The 13,055-nt window shown below is 52.0% G+C and overlaps 1 protein-coding gene and 1 non-coding gene across 2 annotated transcripts; one reads left to right on the top strand and one right to left on the bottom strand.

Moving 5' to 3' along the window:
* Positions 1-4,183: 4,183 nt before the first annotated feature.
* On the bottom strand, positions 4,184-4,255 carry trnac-gca (transfer RNA cysteine (anticodon GCA)). The gene has a single exon. It is a non-coding gene; the product is annotated as a tRNA-Cys (tRNA).
* Positions 4,256-6,825: 2,570 nt separating this feature from the next.
* lfng (LFNG O-fucosylpeptide 3-beta-N-acetylglucosaminyltransferase) lies at positions 6,826-12,905 on the top strand. Its single transcript, XM_003964864.3, has 8 exons — positions 6,826-7,358; positions 10,324-10,372; positions 10,580-10,682; positions 10,770-10,923; positions 11,012-11,097; positions 11,189-11,354; positions 11,442-11,527; positions 11,602-12,905. Exons 1-8 carry the CDS (start codon positions 6,960-6,962, stop codon positions 11,666-11,668), a joined length of 1,110 nt encoding a protein of 369 aa, XP_003964913.1. The 5' UTR covers positions 6,826-6,959; the 3' UTR covers positions 11,669-12,905.
* The last annotated feature ends 150 nt before the right edge of the window (positions 12,906-13,055 follow it).

Here is a 13,055-nt window from a genome sequence, read left to right as displayed (position 1 = left end):
CGCCGCTGCAGCGACCTCACGCAGGCACTGACTTCCTGTCAGAGTCCCAGCTTACTGCTCCCAGTCAAGAACTGGGAGGAGATGATATGGGAAGGTTGACAGAAGCTTGATTCACAGTAGGGCTGACAGATGTGGAAATGCTAACATCATTAGCAGGGAGCACAACCGATGCGTTATTTAAAGGCTCGACGCCGTTTCATTGAGCCCATCGGTTGATTTTTGATCAGAGTAAGAGATCAACAGTCCCAAACAGCTTTACTGATGCAGCAGGTTGCCGTGGAAACCAGAGTTGCCTGTTGCGGTGGTTTGTGTCAGAGATCCGCCCTTTTGCCCTGATCCCGTCTCTCCGTGGAGGCACACTTTCCCTGGGGGTTTCACACACGCACACATGCACACACACACATGCACACACACACATGCACACACACTCCAGTGGAGATTCTGGACTGGCTCCCACCACCCACACACACCTGCTGGGAGGGTCAGAGGTCACCGTCCAAACAAGGACAGACTTTCACAATCTGGCAGCATCACTGCAAAAGAACAAACGTTTCTTATTTTCTGAATGACCCCCCCCCCCCCCATCCCTTCCCCTCCCCTCCCCTCCCCTCCCCCATTCAGAACCAGAAACATTCGGATTTTTGTCAACGGGTGGAGTCTTTTCCATTAGACCCTAAACACACTTTTACTTTTCGTGTTCGGAGCTTGCGGCGTCTGGCTGCCTGGTCACATGACAGGAAGGAGGAGAGGGCGTCTGCTGGGGCTGGCAGGCCTGTCTGCCGTCTCATCGGGCCCTAAAGGAATCACCCGGCCCTCATCAATTTGCCTCCGCATTCCACAATAGCTGACAAAAGGGAGTGCACTCTCTCCGCGGCAGATGGCTGTGCCTGGGGGCCATCCACGCCAAGCTCCCATTGTTTAGGGTTTGATGCAGAGGCTTTTGCACCCCCCCCACCCCCGCCCCCTCTCGACCCAGCGTCACTGGAGCTCACTCTGCTCTCCGTGGAAGGGTAATTGGGAAAATATCGGATATTTCATGAGGGATTATGAAGAAGTCGTGAAATCTATGTGACGGGAATGAAACGTTTGCGCTGCGACAGAGACGCCGCTGTGACCTCGGCGGATTATCTCGATTCCCACAGGAAGATGAGAGAGAAAGCAGGGCCCACGCCCCCCCCCCCCCCCCCCCCCCCCCCCCACCCTGGGCTGGCGGGGGGGGATGCTTTCTGTCTGCAACTAAGAGACGTTCAGCCAAAAATCCTCGTTCACGTGTTACACTTTGCTGTAATTTCGACATTTCGTTGCAGGATCCATCCAGGATGATGGAAGATCTAAGAAGCCCAGAGCCACACGGCCAACATGTGATGCTCTCCGCCAGAGAACCCGCCACCACCCCGGCTTTTCTCGTAAGTGGAGCTGGCTAGCTTTAACACGTCTGTTGTCCAAGCAACGCACAGACGGGCCCGTTCATAGTGACGCCTTTCAGCTCTGAAAGCTCCTGTAGGCGCTCCTGATAGATGGGCCTCCAATGGAAACGGCAGGCCGGATAATGGGAAGAATAGGGACCCAACACTCCAGCACGTCCCCCTTTCCAGAGCCCTAAACATCCTTTTCAGACGCCTCCTTTTAACCAGTCCACTGCTGAGTCCGATTGTGCTGAAAGGAGGACCCACGTTCAGCACGTTTTATTTGCCGCCACTTGAGATGGCGCCCTTCTCTTCAGCTGGTTGAAAGAAAATAAAGTTTTTCCAGGAAACTTGTGCGTCCTGGTTGTTCTGGTTTCACCAGTCTTGGCAGCCCCCCCCCCCCCACCCCTCGTTGTCAGGTGGTGGAGGTCAGGGTGGAGAGGGTCAGAGGATGTGTGTCGCTGCTCCAGGCATCGAGATCGGGACAGCTCAGGGTGGGAGAGACAATAGACAAAACAATGTCCTATTTAAAGATGGGTCATCACAGTTATTTATAAAACAGCCTGAAGAGGAGGGCTGGAACATGACGAGAGCTCCTCCAGGACTACACGTCCCCTTTAGCCTCATTTAGATCCACCTGAACCTGAAGTATCCCCCGTATTCTCATGTCGATCACGCGCCTTTGTTAGCGACAGTGAAGCGCGCGGGGGCTGTCATCCGAAGAGCAATGCTGTCACACTTGTTTGGCTACTGTGAAGTCCTGGATGTGTCCTCCCTGGTAGATATTCGCTCATCGTCCAAATCTGCTTTTAAATCTAAACAGACACTTGTGGCCCCACACAATAGGCGCATTGTTTCTCTTTGAAAGGGGGGCATGTGCTTTTCTAATGCCGCGGTTGTGGCAGCCAACCTCCGGGACAACTTGTACATTCAGCCTTTGATTAAGGAGCACAGTTATGCATGGGTGACTTCCTCCAAGGTGCCTGGAGGTTGTGGGAAAGGGCCAGTGAGCGAGTGCGGCCTCAGCCGGGGGTCGGACCCACTTTGCTGAACAAGACAGACCTTTGGTTGTGTATTTTGCCACGATTTCCTAATTCAGACACAGTATGATGTGTTTAACTGTGCGTGTGACCAAACGGGGACACGCAAATGCCATTCAGGACTAATTAGCTTAGCACCGGCACCAGCGGTGGACAACTCGACCTCGTCAGGGCCGCTCTGGAGCCAAAAACGAGCCAATTCAGTTGATCTGAGGTGAATTTGATTCTTCCTTTGTAACCCGGTGGCGTCCACCATGATCTTATCTCGGCGATCCGCGGCTCCCGTGGGAAATCAAAAAGCTGGTAAGCAGCGCTAATGCTACAGTTTCCCACAGACACAACAAGAGCTAAAGCAGGCTGAGTCCCTCTCAGAGCCAGGCTACAAAGCCTGTACACAAACTCACAACTCAAGCCCCCCCACACCCCCACCCCCCGCCTCCGCTGCAAGACTCACATTCAATTGCAGTTTGATTAACATCTGCATTTTGGAAGAATTTCCTGGAAATAAGATGCTAACGCTTGGAATCCCTCGCAGCCCCTGACTGTAGAACAAGGCCCGAGCTAATCCATTTAATATGAGAGGATCAGCCCTGTTGGACCCACCACAAGAGCTAAACTGCTGCTCTGTGGGGGGGGGGGACGCTGCTCTTATTCCTCTGACTGGAGAGGGGCCAAGGCCGGTGCCAGGAATTAATCTTAGGAACCCAAAAGAGTCAATTCTCTCAGATGACCATGTTGGACTGTCTGGGAACAAGGTGTGAATGACTGATACAGGATTTTCTGACAGGTGGTACGTTCAATAACCCCCCCCCAACCCCCCACAAGATTACTGCTCCTGATGTCATTTAATGACAGATCCCTGGTTTTAATATCAATTAACACTTTGGGATAATGAGGGCTTACAGAACCAGAGAAATTGTTCCGTCAAACACATCCGACTCAGTTTATGGGCACATTAAATGAAAACTCCCTGTGTTCAGTCAATTGTTGGAGTGTTTGCAACTCTTGGCCAGTATTCAGATATTATTGCTCTTTCCATACAGAAACAAAGTGGTTGGACTGCCTCTGCACGAACATCTGCTTTCCATTGTCATGGCTCTTTAATTTGTGCGGCCTCCCTGGTTGCTGCTGGTCCCTACAGACTTCACTCAGTCAACAGAACGCCAGAAAGTGAACTTTGCCACGATATGCCTAAAGTGACCTCCACAAGAGCCGTAAAAACAACAAACCTAAAGGTTAGATCCTCGCAGACTGTGAAATTGCAGTGAAATAATTAACCTTTCTCCTGAGATGATGAATTATGCTAGTTGCTAATAGCAGCTAATTGGGCTGCAGGGAAAACTCCCACCTAAACAGATACAGATGGGCCTGGTCACCAAGACAACTGACCCAGGAGTTCTGGACGATCCGTTGCTGACCTCCATATGGCATCGGGGATCAACCTCGTGCTGCTTCCAGAGGAAGTTTGTCCAATCTGAGCTTTCAGGCCTCTGGGAGTGAAGTGAAGAGTGAGGAGGTCAGCAAAGGTGTGAGCAGGTAAACAGGTCTAACACCCCAGGGAGTTACAGCGCCTTTAACCCGATTGCCTGGCAACCAGGAGAATACACAAGCTTGCGAGATGATCTGTGTTTGAGTGGATTAAAATACTTGAAATAATTTATGTGAGATATGATGATAATAATGATTAAACAACATTGGAGCTTAAACAGTCATCACATTATATTTTGGCATAATTCAAGGGGGCATCTGGATTTGAACCAGAGACCTCTTGATCTGCAGTCAAATGCTCTACCACTGAGCTATACCCCCGGCGGTGGACTAGCATGACCAGCATGTCCAGCTGCCGATGCATCTGTCCGACTCCCTGGCTCATGAGGTCTGTTTTTCCAGTTCATGTGAGTGCGAAGCCTCTTTATCTGTGTGTAACACCCACGTAGCCCTCCTGGAGGGAAAGGTTCCCACAAGAGTCCCTCTGACGTCCCCTGAGAGTCCAGACCGCGCTGTCGCTCTCACATCACCAGCTCCACCAGTGGGCTTCTGCGCCCACCATGACACACAATGCGCCTCGTCGTGCCCTAAAGCCTTCCGGAGGGCGTTGAGGCCATCTCCTGCACCGTTCACGATGTGACCTGCTGCTAAACCCACTCATTTGGACGCCACTGGACAAGAGCTCTCCTCTTTTAAAGTGTGGATGGTGATCGTCCCAGAACAACAAAGAGAGAGTGCTGGGAAACATTGTGGAAGTAGGGCAGGAGCAGGGGGCGACCGGCACCTCTCAACAGTTATGTAAATTACTTGTAGTTGTGGAAAATAGAGAAAAGGGAACACGTATAGTGGGGTGTGCGTGTATACGTGTGTGTGGTTGTTTAAAATAGGACATCAACCACCAGCAGTGTGTTTCCTGTTTTCATTGGATCGGCAGCCTCTCTCCTCTGCTGCTAAAGATCCCCGTCGCCTCGCAGCGCTGAGCCGGTTTATTTAGATAAGCCATTTGGAGTAAACCTTATCACCGCTCAAACATCCTCGGACAAATCAAATGTCAGCTTTCTCCACTGACACTGACGGCGACCCCCCGTGGGCGCTCTCCTGCGGCCGTCGACAAAAACAAGTTTGATGATTCAAACCGCCCCATCAGCGGCTCACACATCTGAAGTATCTCAATGATAAAGGGAGGACAAAACAAACCATTAAAAGCACCTCGGTGGATTCGGTGTCTTTTGTCTTTGCCGCCTGAGCTCCCATTGTATCTCCCAGCAAGGTGGCAAGAGGCCCGGACAAAAAGAGTCTGTGTGTCTGGAATAATGGAGACGTCCAAACAGGGCGGCTTTTCACATGCTATTTGGGGACATGCTAGCACAAATCTAGCTTTTAAAATTCGAATATGGAAACATGTCACTGGGTTTTAAATCCCTGCAGCGATTTCACACGAGGACAGGACCGAGTTCTGAGGCGACCCTGTGGACCCGCTTCCGCTAGGGCCTGTGGTCCCATCAGAACTTGTGTATGCAAACTGGGAAAACAAACAGAGCTTGAAGAGCGATCCTCTTGTTCAGCCCTCATCAAGCGGTCCTCCGGATAACCTCCGTCGCAGTTTCCAGTATCAGAACCGTCACATATGTTTCACGGTTGTAAAATGTGCTTATATGGCAACGATAAACTGTGGTTGGAGGCAGATTGTAATCAGTCAGTGCTTCGGAATCAGGGAAGCTCTCTCAGGAATGCTAAACAGACTGAATTGGAGGGTAAAAATGAAAGATGTGGCTTGCGGCTAATGTGGTGCACGTTTTGTTTGACATCCGCCCTCTGCCGGGTGTACGATTACAGCTCAGCCTCGCACACGTGTTCCCACTGATGTTTCCGAGACACTTGTGGGATGTTGTGACACTCCGGGTAGAGTTGGATGACATTCCTTACCTCCCATTTGTCCGTCTCGTGTAATCACCGCTGGCGGAGCCGACCGCCCGGCTCCCTTGGCACGACGAGGCTGTTGAGGAGAACAAAATAAATAAATAATCCAGCTCGTTGTTGATTTGTGGGCTTGTGGGCTGCATGTCGAGGAAGTGGGTTTTTGTCTGAAGAAACCTGGGTGAGTTTGGGGTGGGGGTGGGGGTGGGGGGGTCAATTCTGAGAGCTTAGGGGGCAATTTCAAAAAGGATAAGAGCGTGTTTTATCACTGGGGTGTGAAGACGGCTGAAATAAGCCATGAACCAGAAGGAATGACACTGGCTCCTCAAATCAGTGGGGAATCAAAGCCTCTCTCGATGGGACCGGAGCCCTGGGAGTCTGGAAAGAGAGGCAATTGATGAAAAGCAGAATGAAGGCCACGGGGTCACCCCCTCCCCCCGCTTGGTCTCTTTTACACTTTCTCTTTGCTCATTATCAGGGGTGAAGAATGAGCCCCGTCAGGGGTGACGGAGCAGGTTCCCCGTTTTCCCGCCAAAAGAGGAAACGTAAATGGTGGTTTAGAAACGATCTGCTTAGCGGGGGGTTGATTGTGGCTACATTTTGTTTAAATCAAGTGTTCGGGAACGGCCAACTGTTGGGAGATCTCACAAGGACGGCGCAGAACAATGCAGGCTGAGGTGGCAGCTCTCGGGTCGAGCCGCTTCCAACTGACTCCCACACCGTGTCAAGTGTTTCCAAGCACACCTTTACTCGCGCACACCTGCGATTTTCTTATCTTCTAGATTCTAGAGTCAATATTTAGCCCCTTTTTATCTAAGCCAGACTGAACTATTTGAAACGCGTGACACACACGTACGCCCAGACTCACGCAGGGGCAGCTGTGTAGCCACGCCCCGTTTCTTGCGTCACTGGTTGGCATGCTGCGTTCAAGGACCTCCCGGAGGCGTGGCCGCTGGGGAAGCTTATATATGCCCCCTCGGAACACCGGAGCTTAATGTATGTCAGCTATGCATCCTGACGGACCTGTTGCGTGTTGAGGAAAGACACCATATGGACTTTGCATCACGGATTCGTTGCGCCGTCTTATAGATTTTTAATAGATTTAATCATGTTTAAAAATAATGGAAAGAAAGCTATTATTTCTGTAGCCAGCACCGCAGGCTTGTGTCTGCTGCTGCTGCTGCTGGTTGCTGTGCAGCATCACTGGGCTCAGCTGGGGGGCCAGGCGAGCGCAGGCTCACCGTCTCCTCTCCAAGACGCAGCTCCAGACGAGGACGCACCGAGCGCGCAGGGGAAGAAGGGCTTCTCGGCGTATCTGTCCAAGCTGACCCGCGGACGGAGGGAGGCGGAGAAGCCCGCCCGCTTCTCTGCGCCCGACGGTGACCCGCCGCCGGCGGAGGACCTCAGCGCAAACGACATCTTCATTGCGGTGAAGACCACCAAGAAGTTCCACCAGTCCAGACTGAATCTGCTGCTGGACACATGGATCTCAAGGAACGCGCAACAGGTAAAGGAACATAACACCCCTCCTCCAGTTATTTACTTAGTAGTTTTAAAAAAAATGTAATTTATTTGTATCAAACTTTGTGCTTACAAAAGGCATCAGGTTAAATTTCCTCCTTCCATTAATAGGCTGATATAGTTTGTGAGCTGTTCTCAGGCAGTTGATGCCTGTTGAGCGGCTGGTTATGGCCCTGCATTGTTTCTAAATGCTAAAATAGTGCTGGGCTCTGTCACTTTTTCTTCTCCCATGGGCGACGTCCCTGAGAAATGGTGGAAGCAGTTCAGCCCCCCCCCCCTCTCTATTGTCCAGCTTCTTTTTTGGATGTCCCTGGGCAGTGGATGCTTACCGACTGCAGCACTGTCCCCCTTCCAGCATTAACAAAGCACCTCTCTGGAAGAAAGGCTTTCCAGTCCCTCGTCTCCCCTCTCTCCGTGGGAAAGTGGGAGACGAGTCTGGACCTGGCATGCTGGAGGGATGGGAAAGTGGGGGATTCTTTAAGAGGGATGCCCGGGACAAAGGGGTGCAGCATGCTGAGTGTGTGGCCCTGAAAGCCAAGCTCCTTTATGGGCTGCACAAAGACTGGGCACGGTCTGAGCACAGAGGCGGCTCGTCAAAACGATTTTTTCCTGCTCTCAGACATGCGTCACGTGTGTCTTTCAGGCTTCTCCGGTTTAAAAGTCCTTCTGTCTGAACATGGTTGTGCCCGTTGGGTTTATTTGATCTTGGAAAGATGTGCGATTAAGATGCCCCAGATCAGTCTTACACCCGAAACAGAGACTTCAACATCTGCTAGCACGAGAGGGGACTGTGCTAACGGGTCCTGCTGCTTGCGGAGGCTTGCTTAACCCATTCCAGAGTTAGCAGCAGGGCTTATCAGCGACAGGCAGCTGGTGGGTGGCTGCACGGACAAAAAGGAGACTGAGCTCACAATGCGAGAGGGAGTTCCTGGAGGGAGGGTGACAGGTGGTCAGAGGAGACCGAACAAAGGGGGCTGGCATTAATGTAGCCATATGATGCTCCCAGTTCCCACCATGTGCATATGGTGCATCTGCAGTGTTCAGGTTTGGTTCTCACGCTCAGCTGATGGACATCTGTGGACTTTGGGTCACTTTTAAGAGCAGATTCCTCAAACAAAGGCTAAATTAGGGTGCTGACACCTTAAATCTGGACCTTGTTCCCTGCTGTTGTTTATTCGATAATGGGACTGACGATGATCTTTTTTGATGAGTTTGTTGCCCGGGGCCGCCGCATTTAGGATTTAAAGGCGTCTCTATTAAACACCAAGCTGGGGCCAAATTCTTGTGAACGTCTCCATTTTGTCGAGCCCATTGAAACGTTACACTGCATTTTCCTGTTTTTCCGTGAGTGTCCCTCAAACCATAATGTGAGAGCTGAACGAAAAGGACACAATAGCTCTCAGCTCTTGCACACTCTGCACATTCATTTTGCAGCTGGCAGCGACCTCCTGCTTTCTTTCGAGAGCACAATGACCATCCCAGCACACAATCAAGGAGAAAAACAAACACGTTAATCACAGTCTTAGTTCTTCGTCCTGATAAAACCCACTGAACGTGTAAAACAGGAGGGGATCGGGTGGATCTATTGGATGCAAGGAGGAAAGCCTGATGCCCTTCCTTCCCGTAGGGCTGGAGACAGCCAGCGAGGCACCAGGCTGGGCTCAGACGGGGCCGTGCCGGGCCTTCCTGAGGTCAGCAGTACATCCCGCCCCTCACCCCGTGTCCCTGGACTCTTATCTCTGTTTCACACTCCACCATCTCGTGTTGTTTTGGCCGTTATTGATCTGTATTCTGCAGGAGTAACAGTTCCTTTCAATCCCAGAAAACACAGAGGGAGGGGGGAGAAAAAGTTGGCAGTGAGGGGAGGAACATCGAGCGAACTCCTGCAGCTGTATGCAAATGCTGGCAAACATATTTAGGATTTACCCAGTGGCGCCTTTAGCCGACACGACAACCTGAGGCATTGTTCTATTCAAGGGGCCCCGGCAGTGCATGTGTGTGTGTTGGAGGATGGGGGGTGATGGCAGGACAGGAGGTGAAGCAGGGGAGAATGGCCACACACAGTTTTTGATTCACTAATCAGTGCCCCCCCCCCTTCCTCTGTCAGCGCTGTGGCGGCCGTGGCAATAGCCTCGCCGCCGCTGCCTCGCCGCCGCTGCCTCCTCTGTGGGCTTTAAAGCAAACACGGGCGGCCTCCGCAGCAACGCCGCCGGCCTCCCTTAAACAAACGCCGGCTCGTGCACCCAACATTTGTTCCACAAACACGGGGGGTGGTGGGGGGAAGAAATCATTGCTGTAAAAAAAAACCCTTCTTTTTAGCAAACACTCGGTCCGAAGGCGCCGTGCGTGCGTGTAGAGACGCGTGGCGGAGGCGAGGCAGCGTGACGCCCGGCAGGTGCTGCCACACCTGAGGCGAAGGGTAAACAGCGCTGGCGGTTACAGAACCTTTTCATCATCAGCACTCGGCGTCCTGCACCTGCTCATTGTCAGCCATCATAATCCCCCCCCCCCCCCACAGGTGCCTTTTGTTCGCTCCTTTTATGAGTAACTGCTACATTTAACAGGCACCTGAAGTAGTGGTTGGTTTCTCCACGTGCACGCACGCGCACGTGATGGCGTCTGCTCGCACGCCTGGGCCCGGTGGTGGAGGAGGCTCAACCGGGGGATGCTGGATCGGGGTGTGTGCCAGAGGGCGGACGGTCTGCCTCCCGCTTTGTTCTGTGTCTGGGATGTTTTGAGGGGGGAACGGCGTTTCCATGGCGAGCCTGGAACAGGAGACAAAAGGCCTTTGTGGGTGCCTGAGGTTGTTTAAGCTGGTGTGTTGGAAGCATAAAGGACATGTGGATCGATGCTAAACACACATGCTGGGTGAAACTGATCACGCGGTCGCTCGCCCGGCGCCATCCCGAGACGCTTCGGAATAATCTGGAACTTCTCCTCTTTCTTTTCAGACACACGTCTTCACTGATGGAGAGGACGAAGAACTGAAGAAGAAAATCGGTAAGTTTAACGAGGGGAGTTTCCGGCGGGAACAGAGAGGCACGTTGTTTAATTACCAACATGGAAACGGGTTGGCTGGAGGGAAAAACCGGAAAAAAACAAAACTGGGCCCGGAGCCCTTTTGCCTCTGTGAAGGCTTCACAAAGCCTCCATTGATGCCGTCGCCACGAACTAAAGATCCATCTGTTTCTTTTATTGTGGCTGCAGGGAGTCGAGCCATCAACACCAACTGCTCCGCCGCTCACAGCCGCCAGGCTCTGTCCTGCAAGATGGCCGTGGAATACGACAAATTCATCGAGTCGGGCAAGAAGTGAGCGGCGCCTTCTGTTGCTCGACCGCGTTTCTTCTTCCCGAGACTCCGAACACCCGTCATCCTCCCTCTGCTTCCGCCCCTCAGGTGGTTCTGTCACGTAGACGACGACAACTACGTGAACGTTCGGACTCTGGTGAAGTTCCTGTCGCAGTACCCCCACACTCAGGACATGTATGTGGGGAAGCCCAGTCTGGACCGGCCCATCGAGGCCACGGAGCGGCTGGGGGACAACAAGATGGTGCGTTGATGTTTCTCGCCACGGTTCTTCCCGGGGTCGCTCGTGTCGGGCCTCGGTAACCCTGTGTTGGTTTTCTCCGTCTTTACAGAAACCAGTGAACTTCTGGTTCGCCACTGGAGGAGCAGGGTTCTGCGTGAGTCGGGGTCTGGCCCTGAAGATGAGCCCGTGGGCCAGGTGAGATGCACCCCTCGCTCGTCGTGTGGTCGTGTTGTTCTGGGGCTGAAAATGGCGCCGCGCTCACACCTTTGCCCCGATCTTTTCCCAGCGGCGGCCACTTCATGAACACGGCAGAAAAGATCCGGCTGCCCGATGACTGCACCATCGGCTACATCATCGAGTGGGTTCTGGGGGTCCCTCTGACCCGCAGCAACCTGTTCCACTCCCACCTGGAGAACCTGCAACAGGTGTCTCGGTCTGAGATGCACAAACAGGTACGAGGCTCGCGGCCGCTTCTCCCCCCCAACCCCTTAAAGGACCGCGTGTTTTTCTGGTGCTCATCCTTCTGTTGGACCCCGCAGATCACCCTCAGTTATGGGATGTTTGAGAACAAGAGCAACATCATCAATTTGAAAGGGGCTTTTCCCGTCGAGGAGGATCCATCGAGGTGAGGACGTCTCCCGGTTATCAGCTTCTGCCTTTGCAGCAACAGCTCTGACCCTGCGTCTGTGTCCCCTCCAGGTTCAAGTCTGTGCACTGTCTCCTGTACCCAGACACCCCCTGGTGTCCACCTCAGGTTGTCTTCTAGGGCGACCGCTCCTTTCTCATCCTCGTCCCCGTCCCGCCTCGGTATCTGAAAGGCCGGTGGGGACCCGTGTTCCATGTTAGACTGCGCGGCTGCTGTGTTCTGGCTGCAGTTCCGCGCAGCCTTTTCTAGTTTATCTGGGCTGCTGTGCGGCCCGACTCGGGACTATTCCTTCCTGTTTGGAGCCTGGACCCTCTCGCCACGGCGACTGGCACCGCTTCTGGACAGGAAGTGGCTTTTGGCGTGAAGCTTTGCAGGCAATCGGTTGAGCTTTGTGATATATATGTTGCTTGTAAATGTATCTGCGATTCTCATAGAATGTATTTTCATATATTCCAGCTTTCGCCAGCTTTTTGATTAACTGATTTGTTTTGTTGTTTTTTGGAGGGGGGGATTTTTATTTTTTTTTATTTTTCATCAAGTAGGCTTTCTCGGGCATTTTTGCCTTGACATTTCCACTCGATGACTCCGGACAAACGCTCCAGTATGAAGATATTACCCAGCTTTTTTGTGTTATCAGTGTTATTTCTCCTTCGACCTGAGCTGGCACATTTCCAAAAGCCTCGCTAGCTGACCTAAGTACGGCAGGACACAGCACTTTTTAGGGTGAAAAGCCCTTTAGTGGCGTATTTAAGTCCAAATTTGCAAAAGAAAAGAAAAAGTTTTCTATATTTAATGGCTTTCCTTGCATTTGCCACAATCAGGGAAAAGGAAGGAGAGATTTGGTGTTGGGCGTTCCAATCATTTGAGTCGCTTTGAGTCGTTTTTGCACAGCCGTGTTTTCGATGAGCTGCCCGCTGCTCCTGGACTGTCCCTCCATCTCCGATGTCTCCGTGTTGGAGCTGATCTACAGCCCGTTGGGACGCGTGATTGGAGGCCTGAACAGGGGCAGCATCAGTTCCCACATGGGGGGGGGTCTCTATGTGCTTTATCACCCACATTGGGTCACTTGTACGTCCTGATTACAGTATTGTGTACTGTATTTAAAGTAGCTCTGACGGTATAATGTTATTTCCCTGTTGCGTTTATGTGCTTCGAATGACCTGGACATGTTTTTTTCCCCTTCCTGCGTTGAATGACTGCAGTCTTTAATCTCCAGTATCTGGAGGGTTTGAACTGTTCATTCCCAATATTGGCTTCTCAGGGATTATGAGTTAATCCTGCTTTTAATTGCCATGGGACCCACGCTGGGTCTGAAACCTTTGAATAAAATCTCCCCTAACCACTGAGAAACTCCGCATATGTGGTGGTGTTTTTATTTTCACACGTTCCACCTGCAGACACTTTTCAAAGGTCATTTTTCTCAGCGAAATCCCTTTGAAAAACCCTTTAGAGTAGAAACTCGACTACCCATGGGAAACGACTCTGGTTCTGGATGTGCAAACAGTAA

Source organism: Takifugu rubripes, chromosome 5 (assembly GCF_901000725.2).
Source record: "Takifugu rubripes chromosome 5, fTakRub1.2, whole genome shotgun sequence".
Classification (NCBI taxonomy): domain Eukaryota; kingdom Metazoa; phylum Chordata; class Actinopteri; order Tetraodontiformes; family Tetraodontidae; genus Takifugu; species Takifugu rubripes.
Note: the sequence above shows the minus strand (reverse complement) of the source record. Positions and strands in the feature narration are given on the sequence as shown.